The 20,670-nt window shown below is 43.2% G+C and overlaps 1 protein-coding gene and 1 long non-coding RNA gene across 11 annotated transcripts in view; one reads left to right on the top strand and one right to left on the bottom strand.

The window, feature by feature from the left end:
• Positions 1 to 7,085: 7,085 nt before the first annotated feature.
• PAQR9 (progestin and adipoQ receptor family member 9) lies at positions 7,086 to 17,156 on the bottom strand. 6 transcript variants are annotated; one of them, XM_034661876.1, is made up of 2 exons: positions 17,088 to 17,156; positions 7,086 to 15,790 (listed from the first exon to the last, which is right to left on the bottom strand). In XM_034661876.1, exon 2 carries the CDS (start codon positions 15,634 to 15,636, stop codon positions 14,503 to 14,505), a length of 1,134 nt encoding a protein of 377 aa, XP_034517767.1. In that variant the 5' UTR covers positions 15,637 to 15,790; positions 17,088 to 17,156; the 3' UTR covers positions 7,086 to 14,502. The 6 variants fall into 6 exon arrangements, with proteins under 6 accessions (XP_034517767.1, XP_034517765.1, XP_034517768.1 ...); XM_034661874.1 differs by lacking the exon at positions 17,088 to 17,156 and adding an exon at positions 16,658 to 16,774; XM_034661877.1 differs by lacking the exon at positions 17,088 to 17,156 and adding an exon at positions 16,518 to 16,533.
• LOC105236525 overlaps positions 15,259 to 20,670 on the top strand; it is a 15,096-nt gene continuing 9,684 nt past the window's right edge. For 2 of the 5 annotated variants that reach the window (XR_004625983.1, XR_004625982.1), the window contains exons 1-3: positions 16,819 to 16,957; positions 17,407 to 17,533; positions 18,388 to 18,567. This is a non-coding gene — a long non-coding RNA (uncharacterized LOC105236525). Of the gene's footprint in view, positions 15,395 to 16,106; positions 16,206 to 16,496; positions 16,645 to 16,818; positions 16,958 to 17,406; positions 17,534 to 18,387; positions 18,568 to 20,670 lie in introns of those variants that run through there. The other 3 variants (XR_004625985.1, XR_004625984.1, XR_002142188.2) reach the window with 3 other exon arrangements.

Below are 20,670 nucleotides of genomic sequence, written 5' to 3'. Positions count from 1 at the left end.
ACAAGAGTTTCCAAAGCCCTGACAGATTGTCTGAATTAGAATCTCTGAGGATAGACCCTAGGAATCACCTGCCTTGCAAAGCTCTCTAGGTAATGCTACTAGGCTGCCAGGTTAGAAACCACTATTCACTAACGATTTTATAGTAGCGAATGAGTCCATTAGAATGAGTACCACAAACACATTATTGCCTTAATTGAGTAGCTCGTCCAGAAATAGGTTTTAACTATCGTTATTGAGCCATTGCCCAAATGTCGTTTTATCAAGAAAATCCTATTGTAGAATTGTCTCAACAGAGATATACACACACTCCTATGCTAGGCCAGCTACTCTCTTTTTAGTGAAGGTGAGCCTAGCCATAGTTAACTGGCTCTTCACCATTTGGACTCAGTTTAATATTTTTATATATTAAGCTTTATTTTAAAACTGTTTTTAAAAATCTTAAATGGAGTTGGTATACATTTTAGATAATGCATAAAGCAAATAAATGGCTATCGAAGAACATCTGATACTTAGGCCATCACAGTTGGGAGATGGAGTTTATAACCTAGGTATAAAGGTAGCAGCTGAGTCACTTGTCACTGCCACCATAATTGTCCAAATGGTAGAATTCTGTTTTTATATCCCTGTGAGTATTGTGCATCCTTTGAACTCTTCAAATAGAATACTATTTCCGCATTGCAGAGAGATCTTCTTAGTCAGAATTGGATAGTTCTGTCTGTAGAGTAGGTAGATAATACCACATCCAGTCATGTATTCATTTGTTCGTTCATTCATTCATACATTTGACAAGTATTCAGTGGGTGTCTGCAGTAGGCAGGGCACCATGCCCGCTGCTAAGGAGCCACCTCTGCGGTCTTACAGCTTAGATCCTAATGGGGAAAAGGAAACAATAAGCAAGGTCATTTCACATGGTGATAAATGATGTGCAAGAAATAAAACAGGATGAAGCCATGGTGAATGTGGGGGGTGGGGGTGGGGAGGAGACCAAGGTGGTTACTTAGATGTTCAAAGGGTGTGGTGACATTTGAGCTGAGACCCATAGGGTGACAAGGAGTCTGAGCTGTGCTGTCCAGCACGGAAGAAATTGAAGGTCTTGAAATGTGTCTGGTGAAATGATAATATTTAGGATATAATGGGCTAAATAAAATGTATTACTAAAATTAATTTCACTTGATTTTTTTTTACCCGTTTAATGTAGATACTAGAAAATCACATATGCGGTTTGCATTTTATTTCTATTGGATAGCACCGATCAAGAAAGAAAGTTAATTCAATTCCACTTCCCCCCTCCCCCCCCCCCGGAGTGCACACATGCTCCCAGCAGCCTCGTGGATTGTGTGTGCTATGGGATTCTTAAGTGTTTTAGCTAAAATGTACTGAACAGTTACCATGTGCCAGGCACCGAGCAGAAAACTTTACATTCATTCTCTGGATTCTCGAGCTACCCTAAGGAAGAAATATTTACAACCGCATTTTACAGATGAGGAAACGGAGGTCCAGGGGGGCCAAGTAACTTCCTAACATGACAAGACTGGGGAGTAATGCCTTGAGAAGTCAAACCCAGCCGAGGTCTGATGCTGCAAGAGGCAAATAACTGCAATGGAGGAAAGAGGCCAGACTTAGATCACCTACAGGGTTTCCCACCGCGCCTTGCCCCGCCCCCACCCCCAAGCCTCGGGCTGCCCCGGGGCGCTGCAGCCACCTTGCCCCACTGGCCTCCCAACTCCTGCCCCTTGCGAGCTCGCCACGCCCCAGGAAGACACACGCCTCCCTCCGGCTGCTCAGTGTATTCCAGAGCCCGTGCCCCACCTGCCGGGATTCCCAGAGGAATCCCCTCCGCTGTCTTCCATGGTTCAGGAAGAGATCTTTCTAGGGGCCATTACTGCTGGGGATCATCTCACCATCTCGCAGACCAGGGAGTTGGAGTTTGGGAGTGTGTGTGAGAGAGAAGGAGAGAGTGTGTGTGTTGTGTGTCTGTCCCTCTTTAGGTGCCACTCTCTGGAGGGGGTGGTTAGGATCCCCACTGCCCCCAATCCCCAACTTGGGTGTCCAACATTTTCTTCCCAGTTGTAAGGAACTTCAGGTTGCGTCTACGGTAGGTTTTCTGACTGCAGTTATCCAGCTCCACGGCCGCAGCGTGGACGGTGGGGACAGAGTGCCAGACACAGAACCAGGCTGGACGCTAAGATGTCCCAAGCACCCAAGCAGCTATTCCTGATGCGGCCCCCCATTTTTCAGGTCGGCACTTGTTTCCTCTTTGGAATTTCTTAGGAGGGGTTGTGAATAGTCACCAGCCCTTGTGTAGGGAGCTGAGTGACACTGTGGCCTGACATGTCTTGTTAGAAATATTTATGGGACTGGACAGGATGGACAGGGAGTGAAAGGTTTCTTTTTTAAGGTATCCTGGTTTTCATATAAGGAGCCCTGGGTTGTTATGCCCAGGAAGACTTGAATCTGACTTACAGGACAGTGTGACTCATCCCGCGAGGACAGCTCCCTCTGCCACAACCAAGCAAATGATAGCCCCAGGACTCAAATGATTCCGTGAAGCGGTAGGATGGGGAGACAACGTAGGATTGCCATCTAATGCTAAGAAAATCCCCTCTTCCTTCTGCCTCTTATTTTAAAATTCATTTTAGCCAGATCCACCTGTGTAATAAAATTGAAGGGAGGAACCATGATTTATACCACTTGCTGTGGACCCCTTTATATGTTTCTGTGGTAAATTTGCACCTATAAATGAACAAACTTTACATTTGGCAAGAAATAGGTAACAACAAAGATCAAAATGAGAGACTTCTGGCAGGATTTCACATCTGCCATCTTTTGTATCTGACGTTTTCTCTAAGAGCTGAAAGGGACGAAAAGAAAACACAAAAATCAAAACCAAAAAATCAAACCAAAACAATGGAAACGAGGACTTGAATCCTTTTCTTGCCTTATGTGCAAGATTTGAGCACCATCTGCTTACAATTGGTGTATTATGTATCTTCAGAAAAATGTTTCCTTAAACTCATTTCTTTTTGTACTTTATGACATTTCTGTGTAACTGAAATTAGAATATGAAAGAACTCTAAATTGATGTTTACAGATTACCATCCAAACAGATTTATCGTAGGGAAGGATGAGCTGACGTGGTGAATCATTAAATTAAGAGCTGGAGTAAAAACTCACTCAAGTCATCTTGAATTAATAAGGTAGCTCTTAGGAGATTACATTTTGTACTGATAAATGTTCACATGGCTTCTCCCTACCTCTCAGCTTTCCACGTATATTTTGACAGTTACATAGGTTCAAGTAAGGTGGGATGGATGGAAATTACAAAGGCAGTAATGGGATCTCCTTTGTTAATCCTGTGGTTTTAGAAAGTACTTACAAATTGCAAAGGTAATCAGATTTTTAAATTCTCACCACTCTTTTTTTTTTTTAGAGATTTATTTATTTATTTTAGAAAGAGTGCGTGAGCCGGAGGGAGGGACAGAGGGAGAGGGAGAGAAACTCAGCGGACTCCTTGCTGTAATAGAGCCCAATACAGACTTGATCTCAAGACCCTGAGATTAGGACCTGAGTTGAAATCAAGAGTCAGATGCTTAACCAACTGAGCTACCCGGGTGCCCCAAATTCTCACCTTTCTTAAAGAATTCCTTCTGCTCTTGAGAAAAAAAATTTGACAGCCAGAAACAGACAGGGGTCTTCTAAGACAGAAAGGAGGAAAGAAATTACTTACAAATGATTCAGAAGTCGTGTCCTTTCCTTTCAAGTTATAAATTTTGAATGGGTGTTGTGTCAGTCAATATGCTCGGTTCCTTTTTCTCCCTTTTCCTTGTTATTCCTATTATGTATGTATTACACCTGTGGTAGTTGTCCCACAGTTCTTGGATATTCTGCTCTTTTTTAGTTTGTTTTTCCCAGTCTTTTTTCTCTTTGTCTTTCAGTTTCAGAAGCATCTCCTGATATATCCTCAAGCTCATTGATTCTTTCCTTGGCTGTGTCTGGTCTACTAATGAGGCCATCAAGGGTATTCTTCATTTCTGTCACAATGGTTTTGATTTCTAGCATTTATCTTTTATTCTTTCTTAGAATTTCCATCCCTTTGCCTACAATTACCCATCTGTTCTTGCACGTTGTCTACTTTTTCCATTAGAGCAGTTAGCATCATTGTTTAAAATTTCCAATTTGATATTTCCTACATCCTGCCTTATCGGAGTCTAGGTTTGATGCTTGCTGTGTCTCTTTAAACTATGCTTTTTGCCTTTTAGTAGCCTTGTAATTTTTTACTGCCAGACATGATGTATCAGGTGAAAGGAACTCGGTACTGGTTCCCGCAGGTTTCTGCTTGTGGGTTCCTAATGTGGTAAGTTGTAACTCTCTGTATCTACCTGTGTGTCTGCCTAATTTGGAGGACAGCATTTTGCGCTGTGGCCACAATTCTCTGACAGATCTAAGAAGACTTGTTGATTTTTTTAAAGCTTATTCAGCTTTTTAATTGTCAGCATAAAATGATAACTTCTAAGCTCCTTATATGCCGGATCAGAAACTGGAAGCCCTTATTTAATTCTCTTTGGTTGAAAAAAAATGGGAACCTTCTGGTTAATTTACAGGAAGAAAATAATAAGAAAAAAATTTATTGAAACTCATGGGATAGCTCTCAGAATTGCATGAAGACATATGCAGGCAAGTTGTGGGAAGTTCAGAATCTAGAGAAGCTCGATGCTTGCAAGCCTACCTCGGGTCACCACCACCAGGGAGAGCAAGGTTCAGTGGGAGGGGTCCTTCCTAAAAGGAAATTTAGGGTACTGCTAGAAGAAAGAGGGGGCTGCACTAAAGCACCTTTGTCCAGGGAAAGAGGAAGCCAAGCAGCTGCTGAAGTTCTGGCTCAGTCTCCTAGAATTCCTATCCAGTGTCAGAATTCTGTGTAGTCTTAGGATTTTTAGTTATCAGGGGCTTAATCTCTATATGGAAATTATATAAACTTCAGTGATATGGGAATGCCACTTGTTATTTTAGATTTCTTTCACCTGACATAAATTCTAAATATTCATGTTGTGTCTCTGTCCATCTGTATTAAGTCAACATTAAGGGGAAACAAATTTCTAGGTAATTCTAATGTTTCTTTTTTGCTTTGCAATAGAACCAAACTCTCGGAAGAAGCTGCCTGATTCAGAACCTGCTTTGTCTTCCAAGGAAAATTAAAGGTAAAAAAAATCAGAAGCCCAACAGACTATCCAACAATGATTGGTTGGGGGAATTAAAGAGCTATGGCTTCCCATTGCCAGAACTTTTGATCACCATCTTTTTCTGTTTGCCTGCTGTATCAGTTAAGGTTCAGTTGCAGACAACAGAATCCACTCAACCTAGTTGGGGCCGAAGGGGATTTATTAACAGGTATTGGTTACAAAATCGGAAGTATTGGAGTAGGCTCAAGGTTGAGCTTCCTAGAACAAGAATTATAATACCTCTGCTGTGAGACCTGAAAGGAAGTGGCAGAATCAAGATGCTGACGAAGCCTTTAAACTAATGTAGATAGTCTGGCTCACACTTTTTTTTTTTTTTTTGAGTAATCTCTACACCCAACGTGAGGTTTGAACTCATGACCCTGAGGTCAAGAGTCACACGATCTTCCAACTGAGTCAGCCAGGGGCCCCTGGTCTGGCTTACACTTTGAGAAAAATGACTTGAGGTGTAAACAGGGCAAGAGAAGTCAGCAAAGGCAATTGTGAAACAGTAGCCCGAGAGATAGGAGGGAATCCAGGGACTATGGGGTCCCAGAGGACAAGGGGAGAGTTTCAGGAGAAGGGAATGGCAAACAGGGTCTAAAAAATGTCCATCAGTCAAGGAGGTTGTTGGAGATCATGTAAGAACCATTCTAGTGAGACTAATGAAGCCAGAATGCAGTGGGTGAATGAATGAGTGGGAGGTATGGAAGCAAAGACGGTGTACACACCACTCTTGCAAAAAGCCTGGCTGTGAAGGAGAAGAGAGGGTGGTGGTTGTTAGAGTGTGACATAGTGGGGAGAGGGTGACTTTCTTTATTTAGAAGATGGGAGATACTAGTGGTACATTTTTAAACGTTTGTAGGAAGAACCCTATTGAGTAGAAGTAGTTGAACATACAGGAGAACAATGTGTAATAGTAGTGTGGTTGCTGAAGAGATGGGAAGTGGTAGGATGGGAGATTTGAGGAGTGGGAGGGAGTGGGCAGGTCAGAGATATGAAATATCTGCAGTGGGGAGCAGGAGAGAAAGTGGTTTAGGCAACCCGGGAGGGTCACTGGACAGCACTGAGTCCTAATACAGAAATCTGTACTTTAAACGTGATGTATTTCAAATACGCAGATCCTAAAAATGTGGGACTGGCTGAGTGAAGGTGGGATGGGGGCTGTGCAAATTCTATTGTTGATGGCTGGGAGGTTACCAAACCTTATGGATAAGTTAAGAGACTTCTCATTATAAGCAATGAACACTCAAACTAGATTGTAAAATGAAGGAAATTTCTTGGCTCACATAAGGATAAGTCCATAGTGTGTAGGCTTCAGGCACAGATTGATCAAGCCTCCCTTTGTGATTTATTCTATTCAGCCCCAACCCATGTGTTGGCTCTATTCTTATCCTGGCTTCCCTCGGGGTTAGACTTCGGCTTCCCTGAGGTTACCTCACAGACCTTAATAACTGGAGCTGGATCTCCTTTGCTAGGGTTATTTGGGAGAGACTACAAATTCACACACATCCCCAGGGTTCTGGGACAGGCTGCACTTGCACTGCACAGAAGTCCATGGACCACAGGTGCCTTGAAATATAGGGAAGAGTAAGGAAAAACTTCATTATCTGGGCTTAAGTATTTTCTTAGAAGACATGGTTTCAAAGTGACTCATGAATTTTTTCATTTAAATAAAATTATAAAAATATACTAAGGGTGCTTCTTCAGGACTTCCATCAGACACTTACATTCTTCCGTTCTACCTGCTGACTTTTATAAAAGGGATGGCTTCTTATCATGCGTATTAGTGCTATACATACTTACTATCAACTTCGGAATTGTTTGCTGAAGGCATACAAACACAGACCTAAACGCTATGCTTACAAATGATTTATTCTTACTTCATACATGTGTTTTTCAGCAAAAAATACATAGTTATATTATTAATATAGAATTCATATTCAAGACCATAAGGAACAAATGTCTCAGAAAACCAAAATCATAGCAAACTGTACAAGAGAAATGAGTCACAATTTCGTTAGCTACATGCACAGAACTGACCAATGTGATAGCTATTTCTATAGATTTGTTTATCGGGTAACGGGGAATTATGATTAAAGAATGCTTCTCTGGCAGACTACACTATTGATCTGAAATCACATATAGTCCCTGTGTGGAAGTTCACACAGCCTGAGAAGCCTCTCTAGCCAGCTAAACACAGCTGTTTAGGATGTAGGTGATGGCTGGAGTCAGGCAGCCTAAGAAGAATTAATTGAGCAAGCAGTGGGATCTTTCTTTCGGTTTCTTTCTTCATGCCTGCATTATTATCCTTTACTCCTTTCTCCCTCCATTATCACCATTAAATGAACTTTAAAAAAAAACTGACACAAGGAGGTCTCTATTTGGTCACTGTGAAATCCTCCCTCTGCCTCTGACCTGAGGGAAAAAATGAGTATGGCCTTCAATTAGTGCCCTTTACCGCAAAAGGGGACCCGTTGATTGTACATTCTTGTAAATCCGAGCAAAGTAATCACATTTAAACCCTTGGTTTAGAAATGGATGGACCTCATAAGGCAGGTGGTTGGACAAGGCCTAAATACCTTTTGTCTTCAAGGCGGAGGTTGTGGAAACCGAAGGCTTCCAGGGTGGTGGGAATGGCCTGGGACAAGGCTGAAATGAGGGGTTCAGAGGTACCACATGCTTTATGCAGATAAAAGAACAGCCATGGGGTCGTCCCCAGCCCTGCAACGTAGACAGCCTTTCCCTGGTCTGTGTAGCGATGGCGTGGGGCTCTATGTTCCTTTCCACTCCACAGAAATGAGGAGCACGTGTCCAGGGCTGTACAGTTTCCTGGCTATGTCATTTACTGTGGTTATACCCTCATCAAAGTGAACTGTGCCTCATCCCCTTACTGCCTCAGGACTCAGTTGCTTTATTAGAATAATTTTGCTCATAGCCTCCGTAAAAAAAAATCAGGCTGGTCGAGAAGTAGACCTTCTGTGCTAAGCCTTGCTGGGAGAGTGAATTTAATGAAGTTTCTAACCAGAATGTTTAAAAGACTTTTAATTTAGCCTTGTTACACACCTAGAACATATCTGACCTGTTTTCTTCATTTTTTAAAAAAATGGGTTTTTTACCCTTCTTTAAACTATACATTATTTACATTTTTAAAGACCTACTAGGTCTTTCATTTGGGTAAGAGCTCAAGGTGATTAAACTCCCAGGACAAAGATGAGGCTGTCCAAAAAGCGCTGGTTCTCATCTATGTGCTAAGGCCTGTTTTTACAAACAAATTGCTATTATAAACTTTTAAAATAGAAAATTAGAATACCTCTTTAAAATGTTTTCCTATTAATTTTCTTTTTTGCATCCAGCATATTAAAAAGATTACGCTTTCTAACTACAGATGGAACTGAAAGAAGAAATGGAATTATGTGTGTCCCTGTATTTCCCTCACCTAGAAACGAAGGTTTATTTACATGACGTCCTTTCTCAATGTGGTGGGTGAGCTGTGCGGAGCAGGGCCATTTCTACGGCGTGGTGAAATCACTACCTGAAGACCCTGCCACTCCTACGTGAGTGCTTATTGCATATTTTAGGCGCAGCTGTAAGGCATGAGAAAGGTGGTCTGCCACATGACACATTCGAGAATACTTTTGCACATTCAAGAAATATTCCTTGAGGAATGCCATGTTTGGAATAGCTTTCAGAGATTGTTCAAAACAAAAAATACTGGGATCATGTATCACGTTTAGAAGCACAATACATTGGGGAACACTTTCAAAAGCTCAAACAAAAGGCTCTTTTCCGTTGAGTTAAATAGTAAATAAGTGATCATTTTGTTGCATGTAAAGATGTGTTCAGAGCTTTCCAAAGTCACATCCCGCCACAGTTAACAGCCAACGGAGTATTCTTGGCCTCTGACCTATAAATAAGCACTCTAATTCTGCATCTTGCTCACAGACTCTTAAGAAGCTATTCTAGAACAAAAATGTTGACAAGCTGGCTAGAAATCTGCAAACCAGAAATGCAATACATCTGTCCTTTCGAAACAACAGCAAAAATTTATATTGGATTTTTGGAAGAGTAATTAAGAATTGATACCCATTTTCACAATTAAAAGATAATTATTCATAGTATTGAAGAAGGAATAAAACCTTCAGCAGGAAGTTGTGCGGCCTATCACATTGGAATACAATGGTGCTCACTCAGCTAAACCAATGAATGCTTTCTTTTTTCAGTTTGTCTAGGCTTGTTCGCTTTTCGTCAGACAATTTGTATCAGAGGATATTGGCAATCCTTCAAAGAAATGATTCGAAAGGTGATTTACAATTGGCTGGTGCTATCCCCTAATGCCTATTTGCCTTATGTTCTAATTTTATGGAAACAAATTAGGGACATTAAGCCAGGGGTAAGAGTACGACTCAAAATATCCTTGGCACTGGTGCTCAGGTCAAAAACTACAGGATGTGGTTAGACTGCCAAATAAAATTCCTTGCCTGTCCATTTGAGTGCTAACACCATGGGAGTTCACATGCTCTTCTAGGGATAAAATTTAAAATTCAGGAGAAATTGTCCACGGTTGAACTTGCTGTTCCATTCTAACTGCTTGAATCTAATCCTCCTTGTTCTCCCCTGCTTATGCCTTCTTCCTGTCTGTTTCACATCTGATACTTTTTTTTTTTCATAATTTCCTCCAGAGTAATTTTTTCTAAGACATGTTTTATAGATTACAATACAAAGACCTTGAAAGAGGGAAAAGGCTAAAGAACATGAGTTCATCTTTGCAGATTGAAGCTCCTATTTTTAAAACTTAAGTATGCTATCTATGAAATTCAGACACTTAATGATGTCACAGTCTAGGCACTTCAGATGAATCTTGCTTCATAATGACATGAATGCTATTAACCTCCCAAAAAGTAGTTGTTACTAACATTTCTATTAATTAGTAGTGATGATAAAATTTTCAACTCGCTCCATGTACATATGCCTGCTATCCCTTCACCTGCATCGTACATTAAATTTTCTAGTTATTTTTAGCAATAAAATTCACATAGGCCTAGGAGGAGACAGAAAAAAAAAAAAGAAAGAAAAATTGATTCTGGGTAAGTTAGCCTGTTAATTGAAGTAAGATTCTATGCATTGCTCCTATGCTAACAGAAAGGAGAAAAGAACCAAATTCAGTGGCTTAGGACATTTTGCTGTGGCCAAGGTCAGTGTCTGGTTCCTGGCCAGAGGGCTTTCTGGTGTTCCCATCTCTGTTCCACCAGCATACAAAGGGGTAACGGCTGTAATAATATGGATGGATCCTTGCCCGATGTCTTATATGCAGTAGGTGCTCAATGATCACTGAAAGGATTACATGGACAAATGTGGAAATCAACTCAAAGACTCCTGACAGAGTGAAGTCAGCAGTGGCAGACTTCAAAACAGATGAAGAACAATCCAAGATAATAAAAACTATTTAAGTATATTTTGTTTAAGATTTTATAATCTAAATTCAAGGATAACTTGAATCACACTTCGTTCTGTTTTACAATGATAAATTATATATATATATATAAAATAGATATTAGATATTATTAATCATAGACATATAATTATGGAGACACACATCTCTAATTAGTGTCTGTGTGCTTGACCACGCACCATAGCCATGCAAACTAGCAAACACTCATAAGTGAGCATACAACCATCCCCATGTTCTAATGCTAGTTTGAAAACTTGATTCCGTCACCTTGGTATAACCTAGAAATGGAGATAATTCCTACTGTACCTGTCTCCTACTCTAGCTTTGTGCAGATTAACTAAGTAGAGTTGTAAAGAGATTTGAAGATAACAATCCCTGTTTATTATTGCTGTGAGCCCTCAGATTCAGCACCAAATCATAAAAAAATTATACGAATCACCTCCATCCCCCAATTTTGCATTCTTAGAACTGATTACCCTGGAGTGGTATAATGAATTAGGCTAAATGGTTTTTAACTGCAAGCACTTACGGGCAGGATTTATGAATGGAAACATGTGAAGGCTACTCTGGCCAGCTCTGAAGCCCCATACTTTCTTCCTGGGCTATTTATGGAAAGTGTATGGCCAGTGGAAAAGATCACGCTTATTTTTACGAGCCAGTCATGACATGACCAAAAAACTCACTTCTGTCTGGGAAGGTCATCCCTTTCACCTGAGGGTGCAGCTGCAAGGACAGGGAAGAAGGGAACCCCCTTTAACCAATTAACTCAGCTGAGTCAACCCCAGAGACCAACCCACAGGGTGACAGGCTCCAAAGTCAAACACCTTTATTTCCCAGGCATGACTCTATGACGCTGCTCGAGATGTCATCTAGATCATGACTAACAAGTAAAAATAAAATGCATTACATAATATGCTTCAAAATTCCACTGCCAAAATAGGTTTTACAGAGATAATGGAGTACATTCTTATTTATCATTTGTCCTACATTTCAATCAGCTGAACACAATAAAGTAAACTGAATTCTAATGGATGTGCCAAAGTGGAGAATGTGAAAAAATATTTTTAAAAATATTTTATTCTGATTGCTGTATTACCCCTGAAATATGTAATAATATACCTGGCTAGTTCCATGCATGTGAAGACTCAGTAAATATATGCTACATCTAAAATATCCCCATTTATCTGGGCAGAAATCTGATATAATTTAGCAAATAACATACATAGTTTCACAGATCATCTCTGGTCCTATATAGCATATATGGTATCTGTTTGCAAATAGGAAGTGAAGCCATACCACTGGTTTCAACTAGAATGTCCTTTTGTCAATGTTATACGTGGTATATAAACACTAAGATGGAATGGGAGAAAGGAAAGTAGAGGAAGAAAATGGCAAAGGGAAGGAAAGTGAGTCCTCATTCTCTCTGGGGCATACGGGGTCTGAAAACTTTGAGAGGAAAACTGTGTCACCTTACTGGGCTCATGCATCATAATCACTTGAAAATGATACTGTTATAATTTTATCCTTAAGTGGCCTCTGCTTAAGGACAAAGACACAGGGCGAGAAGGGAATTCTGTTTGTAGACCCAGAAGATCTCCAACAAAAATTTAAAATGACAAATACAGGGTTTATTTCTTGTTCTCAAACTCATGGACCCTTTTAGGAATTCTATCCCTTGAAAGTTCCTTCTGAAAGGGGAGGTCCTGTATTACAAGGAAGCTACCAAACACTCTTCAACCTGTTTCTCTAGCTTCCAAACCAACATTCTTTAGGGCTCAAGAAGAGACAACAATGACATGCAAATAAGTTTGCATGTGGAAATATCCTGATTTCCATAATTGTCCATGAATACATGCGCTGAGTTAAGTTACAGCTGAGGAATAACATCTGTGCTAGGCACAATTTCTCAGCCTCTATCAACTAATGGGAATCTCCTTGCACTTGCAAAAGATTAGATACGGACATCCATCAGCAAATGTGCAAAGTGTATTTATGATCCCATTAAGAGGTTCCAAATTAAATATAAACATATATAAAGTTAACTTCTGTGTGCAAATTAACGCACAAGGATACTGGTTCCTCCAGGGAATTGTGCCAAGCTTCTCTGTTTACAAATACAGTAGAGATTAAAAGCATAAACAAAAACAGCAATCTTTTTAGGAGTTCCAGCCTACTAGTGCTGAGGTATGTGTTCATCTACCTTATGTGCTTGATCTAAATTATACTATGAAGTCAAGACTCCCCGTTCAGTGGCTCTTAACCAAAAGGACTTGTCAGGAAGTGTGATAAGTTAAATTAAATAAGCCACCTCAGTGGTTTGTGTTAATCTAGAGTTGTTATCTCAAGGACAGGTTATCACTTATGAGAAATGTCTTAAATAACATTGATCAGTGTGGTTGTTAGAAAGGATCTCAGAAACATGTTCACTAATTTTTCAGTGATTTTTCCTTTCATTTCCATAGTGTGGATCCAAATGAGACCAGTGTTCAACTATGCAAAGGTAATGTTATTTAACTCAACATCCTCAGTTTCAACTCAAGTAATATGCTCCTGACTTTCATAATATAACTGCCTCAGTTATTCCTGAATATTACATTTTTAATTTTAAGCAAGGATAAATGGCATTGGTCTAGAACAGTGTCCTCTCACCTTCCCCGATGGCTGCATTAGGAACCACAGCCACATTAGTGGGTTGGCTCCTTTTCTCCTGGTAAGCTACTTCCAGTCCTACCAAAATTTTAAAACCAACACCATCTCCCTTCCTTCCTGGGTGGAATGTTAGACCCTGATTTACAGTAAAGTAGGAAAAGCGTATTCTTACTGCTCTCTCCATGCACGAAACTATGTCTGAGGACCAGTCATTTGGGCATTGCTTCAAAAGGCACATTTATTCCAGTGGCAATTTAAATAAGTAGAGAAGGAAATAATAAAATTAAAAACAAAACAAACAAAAAATCGGATGGGTTTTGTGGAATACATTAAAGTAAATTGGAATCTGGGATGTATACAAACCACTGAGCTCCTCAACAATAGTTTAACCAGAGTCCCTAAGGTAGAATAATTCACAGTTGTATCCTAACACACATAAGCCTTCAGAAAACACTGTTTAAAAAAGTAGTTGAGAATTCTCAAGCAGCTTGCCCTGATGTCCAGTTCAAGTGTGTGCAATGCAGAAGGGCTGCAAAATTCAAAACTATGTAACAAAGACAATTCAGTGCATATCACAAGCTTTGATAAATTATGAAAAATCATTGTATATATTACTATTTAAATAACATCTGAGAAACATTTTGAAATAATTTGTGTTCACATTCCATGCATTTTCTAGCAGGTTAAGCCCTGGGTTTGTGTCTTTGTGCCCATTTCCTACAAAGCTCCATTCTTTTTACAAATCCAAGCATTCCTCACACTGAAATGAAAGTACCCAGGGATTTTGTCTACTTACCCTCTTTACTGCATACCTGACCTCACCAGGACTACTCGTCATTACCACTGGCGCAGAAGACGACCGGAAAACCAAACTGTTCGGGGATTTATCTGGGATTTTACTCGCTCCCTTTGAAAAACTCCTGGATGTCAGACACACCACCCGAATTTTTTCCAGGGGCAAGAACAAGTGGCCCTCTCCCTTTTGCTTGAACCATATCTCCCTCTTCAAAAACCCCCAAGTGCACTGAGACCCCCTTGTTGCATTCGACTTTTTCCCTGTGGTTTTGCAGCACCTTCCTTGAGCAAAGAAGGAAACACAACAAAACTTGAAAAGAAACCAACAACGGCAACAACAGAAACTCCAAACAAATAGGTGGGCGAACCAGCAGCCTCCTCCAAGGCAGAGGTTCACTTTTTACTGCAGAATTCGGTGCTGTTTAGGAACTTCTTAATGACCAGCCCCAGGCAGATAACCAACAGCAGCATGTAACCCACAGTGCCAGAGAAGGTGGGCGCCGCAGGCGGTGCCTTGAGGAATTGGCGTAGGCCCTCCTCCACGTAGTACACCTGGTCATAGATGCTAAGAAAAGTGAATATATGAAAGAGCTGGTGGCTGTGGCCAATAATGTCGAAAAGACCCGGATGGATGCGCTCGGGGATCTTGCTCACATTGAAGAAGGCGGCCACCACCAGCCAGAAGTAACGACGATAGAAGTGCACGAAGAGCGTGGGGTTCTCGCCGCGCAGGTCAAAGAGCCAGCTCTCGAGCATGATGGGGCAGGCCATGCTGAGGGGCATGACGAACACGAAAGTGCGAAGCGCGAATGGGTAAGAGCACCAGTCTGTGCGGCTCTTGCAGCAGGCCACGGTGCAGGCCACTGCCAGCACGAAGGCCACAGGCAGCACGAGCGCGCGGTAGGTGGCGATGAGGCGCGTGCAGTCCACGTGCCAGCCCAGGCGCTGCTGCACATACGGTGTCATCACTCTGGCGTCCAACAAGCTCAGGCCGGGCAGCAGGTAGTAGTAGTAGGCCACTGTGCTGCCGAAGCCATAGTAGCTGATGGAAGCGTAGTCCAGGTAGAAGAAGGCAGCGCGCAGGCGCAGAGACAGGCAGCTGAACACGTGCGCCGTGCAGCTCATGGCGAAGGTTAGCAGCACGCCCGAGGCGTAGCACCACAGCGGCAGCAGCCACGGGTGATGGAAGGGCACGTCCTGGCCGCTCAGGAAGAACAGGCGGCAGAACTTGCTCAGGAACAGCAGCAGCGGGATGAAGTGCGTCCAGAAGTTGAGCGTCTCGTTGGTAGGCTTCAGCACCGAGGCTAGGCACTCTTGCGCCGTACATGGCAACCGCCGGTAGCCCGACAGGATGAAGCACTCCACGAAGTCGTCGGGCACCTCGTCCCAGCGCAGCAGCGGCTTGGCCGCTGCTGGAAGGTCCCCGGAGGCAGAGGGGTGGGAACTTGAGGCGGCCTCCGAAGCCGCCGCGGTCGTGGCCGGCGGGCCCTTTGTGCCCGCGCCCCGAGGCTGCAGGCGCCGCGGCATGGTGCCTGGGGCTTGGCTAGGGCGCGCACAGGCGACCTCTGGCGCCGGCTCCCGCGCGCTCGGCTGTCCCCGCCGGCCGCCGTCGGAGCCTTTGTGCACGCGCCGGGGACGTCGCTGCAGATTCAAGAGAAGACCTGATTCTGAGCAGCCGTTCCTGGGAAAAAAAAAAAAAAATTAAATAAATAAAACAATCAGGTTATGAGCAGCACAGCGACTGGTAGGAGAGCGCGGGCTCGGCGGCCCCTGCGCCGGGCTCCCTGCTACGGGCTTGCGGCCGCCCGCGCTGCAGCAGCGACAGCGGCGGCGGCGGACTGCGGCGGCAGCCGGCGCTGCTGCGGTGACTGGGCATCGCGCGGTGCGGGCGCGGGCGCAGCCGCCGCCGCCGCCCCCGGAGCGGGAGGCGGGGATGTGGGAGCCGAGGCGCTGGAAGGAGGGAGGGACGGACGCACCGAGGGAGGGCGGGGGCCTCCCCGGCTAGTGTTTCGCGGCCGCCTTGGGGGATAGAGTTGTCCCCGGTCTCGAGTTCCGTACCATACCCCTCCTCGGGCCTCAGTAGCCCTAGCTGGCCGGTAAATGATTGATGTGGGGGCCAAAGGCTGCGCCAGGAACTCGGCTGCGAGCGCCAAGGGCCAGGGTCGACGTCCGGGTTCGAAACCCGACAGTCACTCAGGCGTTCCAGAGGACACTGGGCAGCCTCGTTCGCGGGGGGCGGGGAGCTGTGGCCGCGGGGCTTGCGGGGAGGGTGTCTGGCTCTCCCGAGCCCGGCTTTGGCTGACAGACGCGCTAACAGTAATCTTCGGAGGTGGCGGGGGCAGGGGTTCTCCGGAAATCGGGGGCTTTTGAGACCCTGTCCGGATCAGAGTCGTGTCATTGTCAGATACCTGAGAAGGCTCCTCTCTTTCAGTGTCTGTGGGGTGTGTGTGTGTGCGCGCGCACGCGCGCGCGGGGCTCTTACCCTGCAGGATTAAAGCCTTAGGTTATTTCCTTTCGTCTAGCGGACTTATTCAGGTGCGTCACTAACCTCCGCTCTCCTTCGTCCTGGTCCTGTCCAAAGGAACTGTTCCTAAACGGGACTCCGGTCGCGCTCACCAGCCCTCGGGGCCGGCAGCTCACCCATTTTCGTGTTCTTGTGTCTTTAACTGGGAGTCTGGTTTGGAGCCAAAGTCCAACAACTCAGGGCGGACTGTTCAAACTCCACGTTTTAATGAAAAATTTCAGATGAAGACCGGGCGATTCAAAAAGCCTCTTACCATCTGAAGAATTTATTGAGAAGGGGTTCTCAAGCAGAGCGGTGCCCGAGTCAAGGGCTGATCATAGTGGAGTGAGTTATGAGGGAGGCCTTAAGGGAGGAGGTGCGGTCTAGGACGAAATGAAAAGAGAGCAAAGACGAATTCGAAGAGACTGGGAGGGGGTGGCTTGGAAAAGGCTTATGTATAATTAACCAGAAGTACCTGGCAGGCTAGGTTGGGTGGATGGAGGCCAGAAGAAAGGAAGGCTGAAGAATCTGAAAACGGTGGTGATGCACAGCGGTGTGAAAGAAAATTTGCCCTTGAGCTTTGTGAAAGGAGGGGCTTAAAAACCTGTCTGTTCTAAAATGTACCATTTCACAGAAGTTTCTCTTAGCGATGCCCTGGGGGTGTGACTGCGTCTAACCTGCCTCGCTGACCTGCCATGCAGTGTTATGGCAACAAGAGCTAATTTTAAAGGGACCAGGCACTGTTCTAAGTGCTGTAAAATCTTTTAGGTATTATTATTTTTTCCATTTTACAGACTGGGAAATGGAGGCACCACGACCGTAAATAACATGCCCAATTGGTAGAAGGGAGACTTGAACCCAGGCAAGCTGCTTCTCGATCTCCTGTACATAAACCAGAACGTCTGACCTGCTTTGCTCAAGGTAAACTAGCAGGGAAGGGCAGTCTGATTTAGGAAAAGGCTTTCATTTTATTTTATAAATGAAAGGCTACCTTCATCGCTACAGCAAATCCTACAAGTAGGTCAAGGAAGATTTACTCAGTAGTGGCTCAAGAAGGACTTAAATTATTGATAAAGATTATTTATAACTGAGAAATAATTCAATGTTTTAAATGTCTAAAATTACTTAAGGGTATTAGAAACATTCTCTATAGAGGTTTCAGCCTTCTCTCTAAAAAATGTTTTCCACTAGTAACTGACTTTGCAAACTCTTACACAATTAGGCCAAAGGTACATTTTGGTCTTGTGCCTTTCTCAACTATCACCAATGAATGAATGAATTTTAAATAATGAGATTTTGCTGTAGTTACTCAACCAGTGCTTTGTTTTAGTATTTTCTGTTTTTCCACTGTCTGTTGTCTTACTGTTTTAAAGCAATTTAAAGCAAATTTCCTTTAACATCTGGGCTTTTAAAGGCCCGTGCTAATTTGCAAAAGGGATTAAGATTTAGACATTTATAAATCAGTCCTTGGAATGAATAACTTGAATCTAGGGCAGAGTAGGAAAAAAATTTTCATGTTCTCTTTGTACCCCACAAACAGTCTAAGCTGTAACCTGTAGAAAATGTTGATCCAATAATAACTTCCATATTTACCAATCTTTTAGTTGCATAATCAGCTCACTTAATTGGGGAAAATATAATAGTTCACATGGAGTGAAATAATGGAATTGACTATAAATGAATGTGTGAAAACTCTAGTTGGATAAATAATATTTATCTTTATGACCAGTAGTGGTGAGACTGGCTATTATAAAATATAATGTTCTTTGAAACAGTGTTTTACGAAGTCAGAAAATTTGAAACCCAACTTTCAGAAAGTCTTTGTGATTTCTGCTTTTCTCTTCCGTCTCCCACCACACATGAGGCACAAGATCAGCTGATACCATGGGCTGGTGTCATGAAAGCTCTTCGGTGCCAACACCATAGCTGTCTTTGCTGTACCTCAACAAAGCCAAGTAAGTAGGATCTAAGGAAACAGCAAAACTGACCTGACTTATTAAAAAACAGAAACAAACCCAGCATTGTGACGTTTCCATAATTACTACCAATCTATAGAATTAATTTTTCTTAAGTTTTTTTGAGGTATAAAAATGTGTTCCCCAAACCCTACCCAGGGTAGGTTTTGTGCTTTAACCCTAGTAAGCTAACTGCCTCTTGTCAGTGAGAACCATGCTTGCACCCCATGGGCTTGGCTAAACCGATAGAAGCAGCGGGCTGGCTGCCATTCCCTGACGGTTCGCTGGGAGATAAGGCATCTCTAAGGTCACCAGGACTAACTACCAAATTCTTGACAAGAAGAATCATCAAGTGTTACATTGGAATGCCAGTGCCAGTGTTTAAAGGCAGAAACCAGCTAGTTCTCCCAATCCAAAGCCTGTCAAACTGAGACCACAAATGTGTTTTAGTTCTTTGGAGTTCTGTAGTTCTGTACATTTGGGTGCTGAGGGGTCCCGAATGCAGAATGCAATCATATAGGGGACCTGTAGCAAACTGGACAAATGTTTTTCCCCATACAGTTTGCTTTGGTGATGCTTTTACAGACTGATTTATAGGTTTATTTGTGTTTCTCTCTACAGTCATAAGATGAAGCATATATAAAAGCTCCACAGCAAATTTGATGTTTTCTAGTAGCTATTTGTAAAGCCCATAGGAAAAAAATGCTGTGATATTTGCTAATAATACACCTGTTTTTGCAGGAAATAATTTTTTTCATAGCTAATTTTTAGCCAAAACCAATCAACCAACCAAACAAAACCCACTATGGACCTAGTGCTTAATTGTACCCAGGACTCTGTAAAGAGAACTCTGTTAGGTTCATTCCCTCTCCTTGTAATATACAGTCTAAACAAAGTGCTTCCCTTCCCCCAAATTGAAAACAGTCCTAGCATTATCATCCAAACTCTTCCAGGTCAGATACGGTGCCTACCAGATTGTAGAGTCTGAGCTTCCTAATGGTGGAAAACCTTCTGGCAGTGGCATCAGGTGTAACTATGGCAACCTTGGAAGACAAGTGCAATCTGAAAGCCGGGCAGAAGGCTGGAAGCTAGAGAGAGAGTGGTGGGGACACTGAGTTCCTATCTGGCACTATTCCTGCCTATTCACTGACTTGGTGACAAGGTTCTCTTTTGAAGAAAAGCAGAGGGAAACTTGTAGACGGTGTTTCTCCCTTTTGAGGTTTTATGCAGGGGTTGACGATTCCATGTTCCCCTCTCTCACACAAGTTCACCTGTTCTGTACTACTGGTCTCCAAAGTGGGGTGCACAAAAGACTGATTAGGGTGAAGAATAAAATATTACATCTTCTGTTTCAAAATCCTTTTTGCTGTCTATACTCTGAAGGTTTTATGATACACTTAATAGGCACTACATGGAAGTAATTTATAAATAACATGTTGGGGTACGGGGGAGGGTCAAGATACTTTGGCTGTTAAGGGTACGCCATCTATGCTATGGACTTGTGCTGTATAGTCCATGCCTCCTGTTTGTCCAGCTTGCTTCCATCCCCTCTCCCAGGTCTAGGATGGACTCCCCTTTCCTGCCTCTGAGGTCACTGGAAAGAGTGTTTGGAGGTCCCCATTTGTCACCCAACAGTCCCTAAGCTATGACCAGACCTACCTAAGTCTTCAGCTTCCCTGAGCTAGGATGGCAGTCTCCATTCTGGGGTTATTTCTCCCAATTCTGCTCTTCCTGTTTCCTGGCGAGAGCCTATGTTTTCTTTCCATAAAGGCATTGCATTTACATGTTTTATTCATCCCAATTTAGAGTTACCCTTTGGGTAAGAGATTGTCATAGGCTGTTGGCTTGCTTTTGATAGGCCCTTCTAGGTAGCATTCATTAATTTAGCTTGAGAAAGAGTTACACAAGTGTGTAAGATTATTAAGTTCCTGCTCCTCGGCGCCTGGGTGGCACAGCGGTTGAGCGTCTGCCTTCGGCTCAGGGCGTGATCCCGCCGTTGTGGGTTCGAGCCCCACATCAGGCTCCTCTGCTATGAGCCTGCTTCTTCCTCTCCCACTCCCCCTGTTTGTGTTCCCTCTCTCGCTGGCTGTCTCTATCTCTGTC

This window comes from Ailuropoda melanoleuca, chromosome 6 (assembly GCF_002007445.2).
Source record: "Ailuropoda melanoleuca isolate Jingjing chromosome 6, ASM200744v2, whole genome shotgun sequence".
NCBI classification, from domain to species: Eukaryota; Metazoa; Chordata; class Mammalia; order Carnivora; family Ursidae; genus Ailuropoda; species Ailuropoda melanoleuca.
The sequence above is the reverse complement of the archived record's forward strand: the minus strand, read 5'-3'. Positions and strand labels throughout refer to the sequence as shown.

Bases quoted from the DNA above. Each gene is read 5' to 3' on its own strand.
- PAQR9 (XM_034661876.1), bottom strand. From the start codon at position 15,636: ATGCCGCGGCGCCTGCAGCCTCGGGGCGCGGGCACAAAGGGCCCGCCG.